Below are 16,290 nucleotides of genomic sequence, written 5' to 3' on the forward strand. Positions count from 1 at the left end.
GGATGCCTTGTATTGATTTGTATTAGCTACAGCATTTGAGCTTAAGAAGTGAAGTGGTCCCTTAATGACAGATTCCTGCAATCCAAACAAAGTTACAAAGTAACTGATATCAATTTCAATTGTTTGCTTCTGAAGAAGGTTGAATCTTATCATGCTGTGTATAAAGTTGTCCATTCTGGTATGTAAATGTTAAGGTTTCCTCTGAATACTATATAGAGCATAGCATTTATATGTAATGGCAATGTGTTTGGATTTGTTAATGTACAAGAGCATTTTATTTACAGCATTAACAGGGGAGTAATGAGGGTTGCCTAGGGACAGAACAATAGTTTTTTTTAGTTTATTGTGTTGCAACCTCTCATAATGCCTTTTATTTTTCGGTATAGTTATCTAATGGCTTGTAGTAATGGTATACACACCATACAAGTCCACAACAGAACATTTTAGCCGTGAAATGTGTACTGCAGAAACCTGAATGCCCTCACTGTTTGGATTTGTACACTAAATGTTTTTGACGTAGTGAGTAAGTAAGATTGATACTATGATTTTGCTTTCATTTAAAAAAGTTATACATAAAGCCTAGGATATATGATCTAAAAATGTTTGGAGTTTTCTCAGTGTGCTAAAAATACTATTAATCGACGCATAGGAAGTAACCTTTGAATTTTGAGGTTAATAAATAAATAATATGGAGAAAGCACTAAAAAGCATCACTTAAACAATAATTACCTTGTATTTTTTGCTGAGATTGCTGGTTAATAATGTATTGCTATTTCCCTTTTGCCTCCACTTGTCTATGAGCTGTGTACTACATTGAGCTTTTGTGCTCGGAAATCCTGTTACAGAGCAGTTCCTTTTTTGTCTTTGGCCATTAGTCAATCAATCAGTAAGCTACAGAATACAGTAACATGACAAAGTCATGTGAATCCAGTATCCATTTCACTTTCTACTACTCCCTTCATAAGGAATTATTAGATAATACAGAAAATAAGTTCCTTTCATGTTTTGAAAGAAGATATTGTATTAATTATATTCTAACTAGCATTAAAAGTATTTACCTAGTTCTTTCTCAACAGTCAGGAACCGAACAGGGGACAGGGGAATCACTAGTGGAGTGTGCTGGAAAGTAATAGTATTACGTTTGAAAGATTTGCAGGGCTGTATTTGTGTTCCTGTGGAAATGTTGGAAAGTAGAGGACTTTCCTGAAGTCAGACAATCAGACAATCAACACCCTTTCAATATGCACTTACACAACGCTTTAGTTATATTCCTCAGTGATGTCTTCTCTATAGCAATGTAGGCTTTAGTTTTTAGACAAAATGTGTGGTAACCTGTAACAGATAACAGGTGCTGCTGTGTTCTTGTTTTAATTTGATGGATTGGATGGTTAAGCTTCTAGAATATCTTTGTAAACAGGATTCTTTATTTAACAGTAGATGGCAGTCTTGCACCTAAACCAAACTGTCCCTGCATTGGCCAATAGATTTTCACAGACAATTTGTTAATTTAGGCTACTCTGTATACCAATGTATGAAGTATATACATTCTTGCCATTCATTGTGATTTTAATCCCATATATCAACATTACATGTTTCTTTAATCAAGCTTCTATATATACTGTAGCTGTGTGAACATTAAACTTAATCTCTACTGGCATGTTCCCTGTATGTACCATACCAATGCTCTTACTAAACCTGAAGGCTGTAATTAGCATTTGTGTCAGTGCCGGGCTGCATATTCATGTTTCTATAATGTGGTGGTATTTTATCTCCTACTTCCACACGTCATGTGGCCAGGGTGTTGACTGAGCCCGTGCAGAGTTCTCAGTGACATCAGTGATACAGTGATTGCCCATAGGCTGTTCAAAGCTGATGTTCACTGGTGTTGAGATACACCCATGGGTTGAGCCTCTTGCCACGAAAGGAAATTGAGCCAGCCATCTTTGGTGTATTTTTGAGTGGTGTGAGTGAGCTCAGGGCTGCTGATGTCATACTCTAGTGTTAGCATTTGGGGCCAAAATAGCTGAATGTGCTAATTGTTAAGCGCTGGCAATGCCGCTAAATCCAAATGATTGTGATTTAATAACAGAGAAGATACACTTAATGAGGGCAGTTTAGGTTTAGGAAGTGGGAGGTGGGAGGACAAGGGGCTGACTTATGGTTAAGCTGCCTGTGAAACAATGCTTAGGGGGGAGAGCTGGTTTCCGTTTGCTCTGGGCAGGAATTGGAAAGCCTTCCTGAGAGGTCCCCACCCACTGGTCATACTGCTTTTCCTTCTTCTCAGGAAACCATAGGCCACAGTACAGAGGTAGCTGTAATATTATAGATGTTTCATCCACTTGGCCCTATTACCACTTAAAAGCTATAATCCTTGGTTGCTATTTAATATATTTGACTAATATGTACATTATTTGTATATATCCCAAAACTATAATGTTAGTATTATAGATGCCTCCTTAGCCCTTGCGACCATATCTTTGCATTATTTGTTTTTTTGCTAGGCCTATCCCCTATCCCTTAACATTGACCAAAAATCTGAGGCATGGTGACTGCTCTTTTATTTATGCAATAACATATTGTACTTTAAAACTACTTTCTATTCAGTTTTCAAATTCAGAGTTAAAGGATTGTGCTAATTTAATACTCCTTTTAAAATGAAAAATAATAAAGCATGCCATGATTGTTTTTATTTAATACATTGTCTTCTTCTGCAATCATCTGCTTGCAACTAACATCTGATAACATCTGTCAATATATTGTAATGTCGTTGTGTGGTTGAAAATTATATAAGATGTTGAAATTCTTGAAGTATAGTATATACATATCAGTTATACAGGCTGTGGGGAGATAAAAGACACTTCCTACCCGTGACCTCTGACGGTTAGCTGCCTAATCTGCATAAAGGAATGACTGGCATTCATGAGCTGAATCAGAGGGAGGTTACGCAGTGGTGTTGAGACCCAGCGAAGTTTTAAAGACTTAAACCCAATAGTTGGCCACTGCCTGAAGTAGGTGAAATGAATTTGAGGATTAGGCGATGGCGACGATTTTGTGGTGAAAGTTCGTCGGGGACCGCGTGATTGTAGCTTTTGCGGTCCATTGAAGACAGAATGGGCCAGACGTCAGCCTCCACCTTGTCTCAAAATGCTAGTGGTGAGTCTGCGTTCGTCGTTTACGTGTATAACGCTGTCTTATTGTTCAGGAAGTCGATAACTGATAATTTAGACTTGTTATTTTCTTACTTTACCCCTTGAAATGTTCAACTATACAACAAGTTTGAGTTGGTTGACTGAAAGGAACTTCTGTCCTTTACTCAACTGTTCTCATGATATGCATCTACATCACTGCAGCTGATTCTGAATGTATCTTTAGGTAGTTATTGTGCATCAGACGAAAGTAACTTTCGTTTTACAACCATTGTATCAGTAGCAGAACGTTATGTTAACCAGTAAAGGAATGAAAAATACTAATGAAAACATATATTTACTCTGAAAACCAGGGTCATGTAGGTTTGCTGAAATGGAATAGGCTAGCCGACATAATCAATAACCTTACTTGCATTAAAACATTTAAGCAACACTGAAGAAATGACACTTTGCTACAATGTAAAGTAGTGAGTGTACAGCTCGTATAACAGTGTAAATTAGCTGTCCCCTCAAAATAGCTCAACATACAGCCACTAGTGTCTAAAAAAAGTGAGTACACCCCTAAGTGAAAATGTCCAAATATGTTTTTACAAAAAATAGATTTTTGTAATTCAAATATTTACAAAAATTTGAGGGGTGTACTCACTTTTGTGAGATACTGTATGTATGTATGTATGTATGTGTGTGCGTGTGAGAAGGCACAAAACATTTGTACATGTGTCAATCTTTTGTGTCTTCATTTTCCTTACAGACATGGATAAACAACTTTTTGATTGGGAAATAAATGTACTATTACAAAATGAACCCTCACACTTTTACTGAAAGATGGAAATAAGCTTTTGAAGTCAAATATGTTGGTGCTGTTACAGGTGACTGTATACACATGATGCATAATCCAAAGTAATATCATAATATATAACTGAATTGATGTCAGTGTACATATAAGGGTGGGGAAATATGTTGCCTGCCAGCTGGTAATGGAGTGCGAGATGCAACCTTTGTAACATCCTAATCACAATCCTTACTTGAAGGGGCACCGTGTGGAATCCTGCCTCTAAACAATAACATGACTGAACTCCTCCTCGTCTTCCCTTACTGAACCAGACCAGTATAGTATTAGCTAGTCCAGGGGGGTTTAGGGTGGGAAGGTCAGTACTGAATGTCTAAGCGTGAGTATGGTGATTTATAAGTTATTGCGAATTCAAATGTGGACCGACGAGAAAGTTTAAATGGGTAATTCTGTCAGTCACTCTAATTCATTTTGTTGAAAAATATTTATTTAAAACATAATTTTAGCTTATTTTTATGCTAGTAGTACAGTAAGTACAGTAACAGTCTTACATATTGCCCCTTAAAAGGAGAAGTGCACTTTTATGTAAATGTATACGGAAATATAGAAAATGCTTAAGTGTTCATACATTTCAAGGTGTACAGCAGGTTCCCACACTTATTTGGCAAATCATTATTTTGGACTTCACCTTTGAGAAAGCCTGGGTTTCAATGAGGCCATCATCAGAAACATTAGATTATTTTAAAGTGGTCTTCTCTGGCTAATGACCACAATGAGCTTGCAGATGCTAATACGGGATGTGGCAAGGCAATCCTGTCTGATCATACCTCCCCCAGCACCCTTTGGAGGACAACCAGGCAATATTGGTGTGCAACAACCACGATATGAACCTGGGTTGCAATGAGGCAAAGACATTTCTGTATAATAGACTCTCTGCCACTCAAGAACATGACAGCATTTTTGGTTAAATCAAAATCCTGCATCTAGCCAATCCTAGAGGATTTGAGGAAAAATGTTTTCTTTATCTGTTCATTTCCTCATAGAAGCAATCATAATCTATATTTTTACCTATTTAAAAAAAAAATTGCATGTAACTGTTTGCTGGTTGATTACGTTGACTTTGAAAAACGTCTTGAATGTCACATGCACGGGATCTTAAAATACTTTATATTTTAGTGCAAAGCCCTCACTAGTGGCTGGATAAACCGCTTCTAGTGGCTTCAGCTGAGGAAACCTCTCCCTATTATTTCCCGTTGACCAAATATTTTTCTTGTTGCCTGTGGCACATAAAGCAAAACAATGGGAAAAACATCTGGTGGAACATACGTCAAGGCGGATTTCATTAAAAAGCACACCGATGTATTGTTAACCACTTTATACTTTATACATTTGTAGTTTCATCTTGTCATTCAGCTTTTCTAGGTTCTGTTTATGAGGCTGAAACTTTGTTGTTGGTTTTTTGGTTATGAAACTTGACAATTATGTCATGGTGTACTTTGACTGAAGCTAGATTGGCTTAGGGTTTAGCAACGCTAGCCAACTTCGCTGCTGCCATTTGTGGAATTTACGAAGAGCGGCTTATAACAGAAATACTGTCTATGCCTTCTTGGCTAGGAATCCATTGCAGACATTCTTCTTATTTTCTGAAGTTAACTGATATCAACTTAAAACCCCACTGGACTTGTAGGATAGCTTTTGAACAAGTAAGTCTAGTTATCAAGCCATTTGGATATTTAGGATATTACCTTTACACACCCTTGGTAGAAGAGGGGCTGAAATGAAACTGTTATAGAGCTTTGAAATAGGATTTTTGAAGCAGTAAAATATTTAGTAGGAAACCGCATTGCTTATCATTTGATATTCCCAGACCGTGGCCTGGTGCATGTACTTTATAGGCCTTTCGGCTATAACCTTTTCTCCAAAATGTCTTGAACATTATATTGTTTTACAACTGAAGCTAGTATACATGATATTTGTGGTATACAGTGTGTGATATTAAATGGATTCTGTACCATTCTGGTCATAAATTTGTCTACAATGTTCTGTGATGTTCATTTTGTTAAGGCTACAAATAACTCTCCTCAACGCTGAAGGGAAGCGTTGTAGGAGTTGTGCACTGTCCACTTTGTTTTTGCATCTCTGTTTCCCTAAACCTTTTCTTTTCTGTCCAGCATCTGTTTGAATTGTTGGTGTCCTCTAGAATTTTGGTTGATAGTGTCTGAGTTATGCCTCCACAGCTGCCTGGAATGAGGTGTCGGGGAGAAGAATACACATCTTATTTTAGGATTTGTACTGTATGTGTTAGCAAATCCATACTGACCACAAATAATACATCCGGGCAAGGCAACTCTGGTCCTGGAGGGCTGAAACGCACAAAGGATAAGGTGAAAGTCACAAGTGTTTTGGCCCTACAGGATTAGTGGTGCTTACTCTTGGAATTGGGTCTTTTTGTGCCCTCAAAATCAATAATGCAAGGTCTTGTGGTGGAAACACCTTCATGTGCAGTAACCATCAATGTCCAGCCAAAAACATGGAGTCACATAACTATATATTGTGAGGTTCTCCCACTACGCTGGCAAACAAAATATGTCATTAATGAGGCTACAAATAAAATATGAGGCGGTAAAAGTGCATGGTTCTCAGCTGCCTTGATTTGTTTTTGTAAATTAACATCAATGGACTGCTTCCGATTTGAAGATTTTTTTTTTTCCCTATTGTCCATAGTTATTTTGGCAGTGTGAAGTTCATTTTGGCAGTGAAAGGTTCATCTTCAGTCTCGCTAGCAATTACTCAATTGTTATGACTATTCCAAGAAGTAAACTGGTAGATACTAGTAAGCCTATTACTGGCTAATAAGCTGTTAAAACGGCCAGTGGCAAAAGCCAAACAGTTCATAGATACTAGTTGTGGTGGAAGTAAACTTTATAAGAAACGTTAGTAAGTTTAACACAGTGCTTAATTGTTTCTAGCAACTCAGCAAATGTATGGCACGATGGCGTAGTTGTTAAAAAATGCAGCGTCTCAGGAGACCTGGGTTCGAATCCAGTTAGGGCTGTTTTAATTGCTGGTTCCTTTTCTGTTTTTTCTGGAATCTTCTTTCTGATGGAATATTTATTTTACACACTTAGGCCCAAGGCATTGATTTAAATAGTTACTGGGAAAATGTTAGAATTTAAGTGACTGACAGTTACTCTGAATTCCTTTTTGGCATGTGTCAGCTTAAGGACTCAGAACGTTTTCATTATAAATGGTTAATAATAACTTAAACTGATAAATATCGTGAGAAGAGGTGGAGTTATAACGCGATAGCGGGTTGAGAGTATAAAGATCAGTTGTTTCTATGTCGTCTTATATGCTATTTGGGCTGTATTCATAGATTTTTTTAAACACTGTTTTTATGTTGCTGTTACAAAGAGGAAATTAATCTCAGACATTGTTGGCTTTTATGGTTGGGGCTGCAAGTGTTTATGTCCCTGAGTCTTTGCACTCATCGTAAATTAATTTTAATTGGCTTTGTAATGGCAGACTGATTGGATGGTGGACATTATGAGCACTAGTGGGGTTTTAGGAGCTCTGTATATTTTGCCCTGTTCTGAGAAAAATAGGTCAACAGCTGGCTAGCAACATACTGGAAGCTCTGTGGTCAGGTCCTTGTCAGCCTGACATGCCTGCTTTTTCTTGCAACAAATCTTGTTGTATCAGGCACAATTCCATCTCCTCGCCATTGTGGGACTGTCGTCTTTGGTCTCTTCGCCTGTGGCTAATGCGTCCTTAGCCAAGAAGAGGATGCAGCTGTGTATTGCCCCCACGCACGTTGGGGAAAATGGTGAGTGAGGCAGAGAAGAATCAGAGGTACAGTGTTTCAGAACGGCACAGTCAAGTGGAATGTGGGGGTTATCAAGTCTCAAAATCAAGATGACATACATGTCAACTTGCTTTTTGGAAAGCTTACACGTAAGAAGCACGTACTCAGTCCAACTCACAAATTAAAGTGTCTGAACTTTGTCAAGGGTTATTGGAACTACAGTTGGAATAGGGTTGTGGCCAGATGAGACACTTTTTGGCCATTCTCACCATCGGAGTGTTTGGCAACAAAAGGGTACAAGGAAAACCACCTGAAATTCACATTATAAAATGGTGGTGGGTCACAGATGCTTTGGTGCTGTTTTGCTACTAGTGGTCCAAGTGCTCTTGTTAAGAATTATACTAAGTACCAAGGTATTTTAGCCCAAGGTCCAAATAATTCCACTAAGTACCAGGAAATTTTAGCCCAAAGCCTGGATGCCTCTGCCAGGAGATTGAGACTTGGCTGTGGGTGAACCTCCAACAAAACATACATCAAAATCAATACTGAAATGGTTGTAGGATTACAAAATGTATGCTTTTCAATCTAAGTCTCTGGACTTGAATCAATTTGAAAACTTGTGGTGTGAATTGTAGAGGGCAGTCCACAAGGACCCCGGGACCAAAGACTATCAATGATTTTGAAATGTGATTCATGAAGGAGTGGTCCAAAGAACTCAATAAAACGTTTTGTTTAAAGAATTGTAGTGTTGTAATGAAAGTTTACAACTCCATCATTTGTTTTAGCCCAAAATATTATTTATTGTTTGTGAAACCTCTCATGTGCTGTTGCGTTTTATTATTCAAGACATCCGGTTAATTTTTGTGTACAATGATGTACTGCAGAAGCATCCACATTGTCTTACCTCAGAAATATCAAAATATCAATTCACTCTCCAGACTGGCTAATCCCTATAGCGGGCTTATTCAGAGTTAGAAAGAACTGCTTTTGACTATATTATTCTCCCTTAAGGTTACTTTGAATATCTTACAAAGCAACCATAATCTGTTCTGGTGCCCATAAGGAAATTTTAATGGTAGATAAATTCCCCTTTTTATTGTTCTGTTTTCCTTTTATAATAAAAAATGTATCAGTATAAAGTATAAAATTGCAAAGATGGACACATCACACCATTGACCCACTTAACCATAGATTGTTTTGTGAAGAGAAATCAATGGTAAAGTTTGAAATGAAACTATTTTAATTAAAAGGTTTTTGTTTAGCACAGTCAATGTAGCAACTAGATTATTTTAAGGGCTACTGTTTCTCTATCAGTTTAGTTGGCTTGTCTAAGAATATAATCAAATTCACATGACAGTCTCATTTAAAAGTTGGTGCTGTAAATCTCAATGTCTTTCTGTCAATTTGATTGAATTTAGAACTACGTCTAAAACCTGTTCCCCTAAATCAAATCTTTCTCTTCACACTGAGCAGCAAGAACTGAAGCTTTTGTCCTGACAGTTCTTGTCAGTTTAAGTCTAATGGTGGTAATTGTGAGCATTTCGAGATGTCACCTGTCATTAATCATATAAAGAACCTGCTTTAACAGTCGCATTGCTCTAATATGATATGAATCTGGAAATGTTTGTTAGCACAACTTGATATATTAAGGCTAGATGTAATAAATCTTTGTGGATATAATGAGTTTCTCTTGGTTTACTCCAAAATGGCCCTAACAGCTTGGGGTTGTTTGTTTCAAACTTAATGTTTGTCATTCTAGATTTTGAGACCCTAATATAACATCCCCTTCATAGTCCAGGGATTTGTCCTTCCTTTATGCCAGTGCAATATGTCATAATTAAAAAATGTGCCTCTGAATAGAGGTGCAAAGCCTGAAGGTAAGGTATTTTCTGATTGAGTCGAGTATATCTGTTATAAGACATGACAGGTTACTGATAAAACCCATCACCTCATGCATTTCCAATATTGAATGACCTGCCTTGGGCATGACATTGTTATGACAACTTGTTTGTTCATTCATGTGAATAATAATAAGAATGGAAAGTGCCATCTATGATGATATACTTATCATTTTTACATGGCTAATCTATTTTCATTTCGGTCAAATAATTGAACTTTGAACTAAAAGGCTGTCCAGAAAAGCGGAATGATCAATAATAGTCTATTACTGATGGATATTATATGTTGCCTGTGTAAACACAATTGGGGCTATAAACCTTTTATTTCAATGAAATAACAGGGTATGATTAGGCAAATGATGATGAAGAGAATGATGGACGATGGTGACAAATTAAACAAACTTACATGCTAGCTCAGCTGTTGGAAATTCTACTGGCCTCATGGTACTTCTCTTTGCAATGAAGCACTAGCCATCTGGCTGAATCAAATATGATTATTTTCCATGACTGCCTGAGGTAAAACTCCCACAGTAAAAACAGCACATTTGCTTGTTACCTGTAACGTGCTTAATCAAAAAAAGTGAACAATGATGTGGAATTTCTTCAAATTCCATTATCGTTTTGTTTTTCTTTCCTTTGGTGATTGTTCCTAAGCTCCTTACCTTGAACTTGGGGATGTTTTTCAGATGAAGTTAAGGGGAAGTCATAAGGAAACAATCATGGTCATGTTTTACACAGAGTTTTCTTAGGAATCTAAAGGCAGCCTATAACAGCAGTAAGTTGTTCATATGAATCTACTTACTGGATCTTGGCAGGGAATGGCAGTGAGTTCGTCTCAGATTGGTGTGAAGGAATGCGTAGTGTACATGTCAGACTTTTCACATAGCGTAGAACTGCTAATGAAATTCATGGTAAGATGGTCGCCACAGGGTCCTATTAATGACGTTGTTAAACAAACAATACCTCTGCTCTGTTTTAATCTCTTGGAAACCTCAGAGCTGGGCACCAAACCGTTAAATACGTTAATTAACGAAGGTAACATTTTCGTTAACAAATTAACATTTAAGTTAACTGTGAAAATCATTATATGACTAATTAACTTTACATTTTATAAGTTACATTTAACTTCTGCTAAATATAAATATATTTCATAAATATACTGCCATTTTTGCTTGAGTCCGGAGTTGGGAATGAGACCAAATCCAATGCTTGCTGTCAGGGCCATCCCTAGGCATAAGCAACATAGGCGGTTACTTAGGACCCCTGACCACTAGTGAGCCCCAGAACGCGAGGGGAGAGGGGGCCCTCAAATCAGATTTTGCTTAAGGCCCCCAAAAGGCTCGGGCCGGCATTGCTTGCTGTGCTTAATATCTAGATGCTATTTTCAAAGATAAAAATGTACTTCTCTGCAGTAAGATTATGCACTAGTCTCAAGGCTTCAGTTTGAAGGTCAAGAGTGAAAAAAACACTCAGCAACCCTCGTATTACTTGCGAGCAGCTATTTGTGTGTTGTAAACATCATCTGTGATTGGCCAATAATGTGTCTCTAGTATCTGTAAAATGGGTTGGATTTTCATTGTAGACCTTCCAAAAATGGTGCGACTTCAACGTGATGGAAAAGGACTAATATAATATAGATATTAGACTAATATAATATAGATATTTTAGTTTTTTTTAAAAGCAAGAAAAATAAGAAAAATAAAGTTTACCTTTATCGGTAACTTCCATTGCATTTTTAATGATTTAACTAATTAGGGGTTATCGAAGTGAACTTTTTAGTGAACGTTTGACGGTTAACAAAGTTAAACTTTTTGATTAACTGTGCCCAGCTATGCCTAACCTCTTGAGGTATCGTTGTAAGTAAGGTTGACTTTCATGCCCTTTGTTGACGCCTTCGGCAATTTACCTTTTTGGACCTGCTCTTGCTGTGGTATCTTTTAGAACATTTTACACACAGGTTAACAGGTTGGGGTAAATTTTACACACAGTTAATTTACAGGAATTGGACTGATCCCGACCCTGACTGGCATTATCCTGTTGCACTGCACTGCACTGCACTGAACAGCAAATGAAAAAAGGAAGCGGTGTGTGTATAACAGACATTGGATTGTATTGAACATAACCCTCTCCCCCCCGCCCTATTACTGGGTTGTGGTCCAACCCAGTTAACTTGTAATGAATGCACTTAGTGTCTACAAAATTGCTAGAATTAATGTAAAAATGTTTGCTTTTGTAGTGTGGCTGAAATCTTTGACACTGATGTTTCTTCTACACTGTCTTATTCGGGTTTCCTTTGTCAGATGGGAGACTTACATGTGCTGCTTTTTGTGTTCTCTTTTTTTTTTGGACAGGCTACACTTCACTTCCTTTCCATTTACCAGAAATCAGTGGTTTAATATACACGTAGTGCTACTAAAAACAAAAAGATTAATTCGAGAGAGACACTTTTTGTCTATATACTAGTGTTGCATATATATATATAATATATATAGATATAGATATAGATATATATATAGATATATATATATATATATATATATATATATATAGATATATATATATATATATATATATATATATATATATAGATATATATATATAGATATATATATATATATATATATATATATAGATATATATATATATATATATATATAGATATAGCTACTTCAACATTAAACAACATTTTACTTTGTTCTCAAGGCAGTCTGGAATTCTTTCTCACAATGTTTTCTTATATATTACTTGAAAACAAAAAACAAGCTGTAAGGTATTTCCAGTGGTTTCTCCTGAACAAGGAGTTCCTGTCTGTCAGGAATCCAAACATGCTGCAGAGGGAACATACATAATGGCCCTGATCTGGAACAATTAGGCATGAGGACATGTCACACCTCACATCTTTTTCCCTCAAGGCTCAGTATTCCTGCCTTTTACCAATCCTAGGCTTCATACTTGTGGAAAAGAATGAATGGATGGATGAATGAATGAATGTATGCGCTCATTACTGAAAGTCACTTTAAATAAGAGCTTCACTAAATGATTAGGGAAGGATGTGGAACTGGTGGCTAAGACTGTATAGCCACAATGTGAAGACACTAGCACATTACCTGAAAATTACTTGATTTAGACAAGCATTTGTACAAGAAAATAAATGACATCTGAAATATGATCCATCAATTTAGAGAGTAGCCTTTCTGTTTAAAGTAAACGACCTAGCAATGCCCAGCCCTTATAAATAACCCAACACACCTTAGATTGTCATAGGGTACCTGGCTATATAAGGACATGCTATTTTTATTGTCTTTTTTTAAATGACCAGTAGCTTAGCCACGCTATGTCTATGTAGGACTGATCACAGTGGAGTAGGAAAGGTTATCCATTAATTAATATTCAATATCATTGTTGTGATTTCTCCACAGTGGATGGACTGGAAAAAGCTTCTCTGGCCAACTGTGACGTTGTGGTGGGCTGCACCCAGACCCAACCACTAAAGCAGAAGGGTAAGCTCTCCAGCATAGGGAAGATCTTCAAACCCTGGAAATGGCGCAAGAAGAAACCCAGTGACAAGTTTCAGGATTTATCCAATGGTACGTCTTAAGTAGCCTGGCAACATGTGTTGTTGTTATTGTTATATTAGTATTATGAAACCCAGGCTGTACATACACTTACACCGTTCTGAATCCCTTCACATTATTTAATACCCTTTACAAAGTGTTTTCCAATTGATTTGCAATGTGTACATTATACCATATAACCAAAGAAAATCCAGAAATCAAGTGTTGCGTTTATGTGAAGGTTTAAAGCTTGGGTTAAAATAATATAGGTCAAATTTCACTCAGTCCATGTCAGTGCTGCTAAAAGTATTTTAGCAAAACGACAGTTTTCTGACCTCCTCTACTGTGTCTGAACAATGTATGGACCACGTTCATACATTGTTGTTGCGCACATTTTGCCTTTCATATTACGTTGGATTATACAGTGGGGGAACAAGTATTTGATCCACTGCCGATCTTGCAGGTTTTCCTACTTACAAAGCATGTAGAGGTCTGTAATTTTTATCATAGGTACACTTCAACTGAGACAAAAATCCAGAAAATCACATTGTATGATTTTTAAATAATCAATTAGCATTTTATTGCATGACATACGTATTTGATCACCTACCAACCAGTAAGAATTCCGGCTCTCACAGACCTGTTCGTTTTTCTTTAAGAAGCCCTCGTGTTCTCCACTCATAACCTGTATTAACTGCACCTGTCTGAACTCGTTACCTGTATAAAAGACACCTGTCTACACACTCAATCAAACAGACTCCAACCTCTCCACAATGGCCAAGACCAGAGAGCTGTGTAAGGACATCAGTGACAAAATTGTAGACCTGCACAAGGCTGGGATGGGCTACAGGACAATAGGCAAGCAGCTTGGTGAGAAGGCAACAACTGTTGGCGCAGTTATTAGAAAATGGAAGAAGTTCAAGATGACGGTCAATCTCCCTCGGTCTGGGGCTCCATTCAAGATCTCACCTCGTGGGGCATCAATGATCATGAGGAAGGTGAGGGATCAGCCCAGACCTACACAGCAGGACCTGGTCAATGACCTGAAGAGAGCTGGGACCACAGTCTCAAAGAAAACAATTAGTAACACACTACGCTGTCATGCATTAAAATACTGCAGCGCACGCAAGGTCCCCCTGCTCAAGCTAGTGCATGTCCAGGCCCATCTGAAGTTTGCCAATGACCATCTGGATGATCAAGAGGAGGATTGGGAGAAGGTCATGTGGTCTGATGAGACAAAAATAGAGCTTTTTGGTCTAAACTCCACTCGCCGTGTTTGGAGGAAGAAGAAGGATGAGTACAACCCCAAGAACAGGCCAGTCTCCAGACCTGAACCCAATTGAAAATCTTTGGAGGGAACTGAAAGTCCGTATTGCCCAGTGACAGCCCCGAAACCTGAAGGATCTGGAGAAGGTCTGTATGGAGGAGTGGGCCAAAATCCCTGCTGCAGTGTGTGCAAACTGGTCAAGAACTACAGGAAACGTATGATCTCTGTAATTGCAAACAAAGTTTTCTGTACCAGATATTAAGTTCTGCTTTTCTGATGTATCAAATACTTATGTCATGCAATAAAATGCTAATTAATTACTTAAAAATCATGCAATGTGATTTTCTGGATTTTTGTTTTAGATTCCGTCACTCACAGTTTAAGTGTACCTATGATAAAAATGACAGACCTTTACATGCTTTGTAAGTAGGAAAACCTGCAAAATCGGCAGTGTATCAAATACTTGTTCTCCCCACTGTATTTTCATTTGAAAACATTAAGACATTTTTTGGATTTATTATACAGGAAAGACAAATTTGAACCAACCTCTCCTGTCAAATTTGGTACTCCCCCGTTGATACTGAGGTATGAAGATGGTATCTTGCACAATGTGTATTGGACTGGAATGAGCAGTGACATAGGAAGTCTGGTTCTGTAGGAGGTCTGGTTCTGTAGGAGGTCTGGTTCTGTAGGAAGTCTGGTTCTGAAGGAAGTCTGGTTCTGAAGGAAGTCTGGTTCTGAAGGAAGTCTGGTTCTGAAGACCGTGCTGCTCCATGAATAGAATCAGAAAAAATATTTTGTTGTTAGAAAGCAACTAAAGCATCTCACTCTGGCATCTACGAAATTCTGCTAGCAGCAGCACCTGATTGACAGAGAGCACCACGTTTGTTACCTGGTTAACAGCAATGTCAGTTTCTAGGTCAGTGGTCTGACCAAAGAGCTGTGCACGTGTCCTGCTTTACAGCACAGCAAGAGTTTCTCTGTGCTAGTATAACTGAAATTGTATTTGCATATTATATTAATTCTGTATAAATGTAATAGTTTTCACAATCATTTTTGCAGTCTAAATATGCTCTAAATTAACCTCACCAAAAGAGTCTGTGCAAATTAGGTTAGGGGGATGGAACTGCCTGCCATCCTAATTGTTGTCATTAGTTGGAGGACTGCTCCAAAGTGCTATTGGTTTTGGTTCTACTCCTACTTCCTGGTTGAATGTAAATTTTTATAAGCAGGTGGGTTGCGCTTTGGAGGACATGACCAGAGCTCTGACTCTCCCAAGCCCCTGCGAGTTGTTTTAAAAAGGCAAGGCCACAGTCTTGGACACTAAGAAATCGAGGAAAGAAAAATGGGGTTTCATTACATTAAACAATTCTTTACTATGAAGTGTTATCTGATCATATAGTCATGTTGAGCTGTAATTGGCCTACTTAATCTGTTTTTTTGTGTTCTTTCAAAAACTTAGACTGTTCAATTGAGAATGTCTGAGTGCCCATGGAAATGAAGGGACCAATACTGTTGTGTCCCTGATCTGTTTTCTCCAACCTGTATGGCTAGTAGTGTAAAGTCTAGTATAATATTTTGCTTTTGAACACGTTGTCAAATGAACATTGCCTGAGGCATCTCCAGTAGTTGTGTTACAGCTGAGTGAAAGTGATTGTATGGCTGTATTTCACTGGAACAAAAGCAGCTTTGTTTCTCCTTTCTTGGTTGAAAAGTTGGATGCTGTATTTGGTCCGCCAATAACCAGCAGTGTATCCCAAATCTATGACAGACTATCAAACAGTCTGTCACATGCAAGGTGGTATGGAGTTCAACCTTCTGCTTAGGTAT

General features: G+C 37.8%; 1 protein-coding gene across 6 annotated transcripts in view; it reads left to right on the forward strand.

Annotated features, from left to right (window-relative positions):
* The window catches only part of phactr2 (phosphatase and actin regulator 2), a 46,663-nt gene that overhangs the window by 12,608 nt on the left and 17,765 nt on the right, over nucleotides 1–16,290 (forward strand). For 4 of the 6 annotated variants that reach the window (XM_034292277.1, XM_010888715.5, XM_010888720.4 and 1 more), the window contains exon 2: nucleotides 13,059–13,226. In XM_034292277.1, coding sequence (XP_034148168.1) covers nucleotides 13,059–13,226 — 168 coding nt within the window. Of the gene's footprint in view, nucleotides 1–2,893; nucleotides 3,154–7,638; nucleotides 7,763–13,058; nucleotides 13,227–16,290 lie in introns of those variants that run through there. The other 2 variants (XM_020046788.3, XM_010888716.5) reach the window with 2 other exon arrangements.

This window comes from Esox lucius, chromosome 5 (genome assembly GCF_011004845.1).
Source record: "Esox lucius isolate fEsoLuc1 chromosome 5, fEsoLuc1.pri, whole genome shotgun sequence".
Taxonomy (NCBI): Eukaryota; Metazoa; Chordata; class Actinopteri; order Esociformes; family Esocidae; genus Esox; species Esox lucius.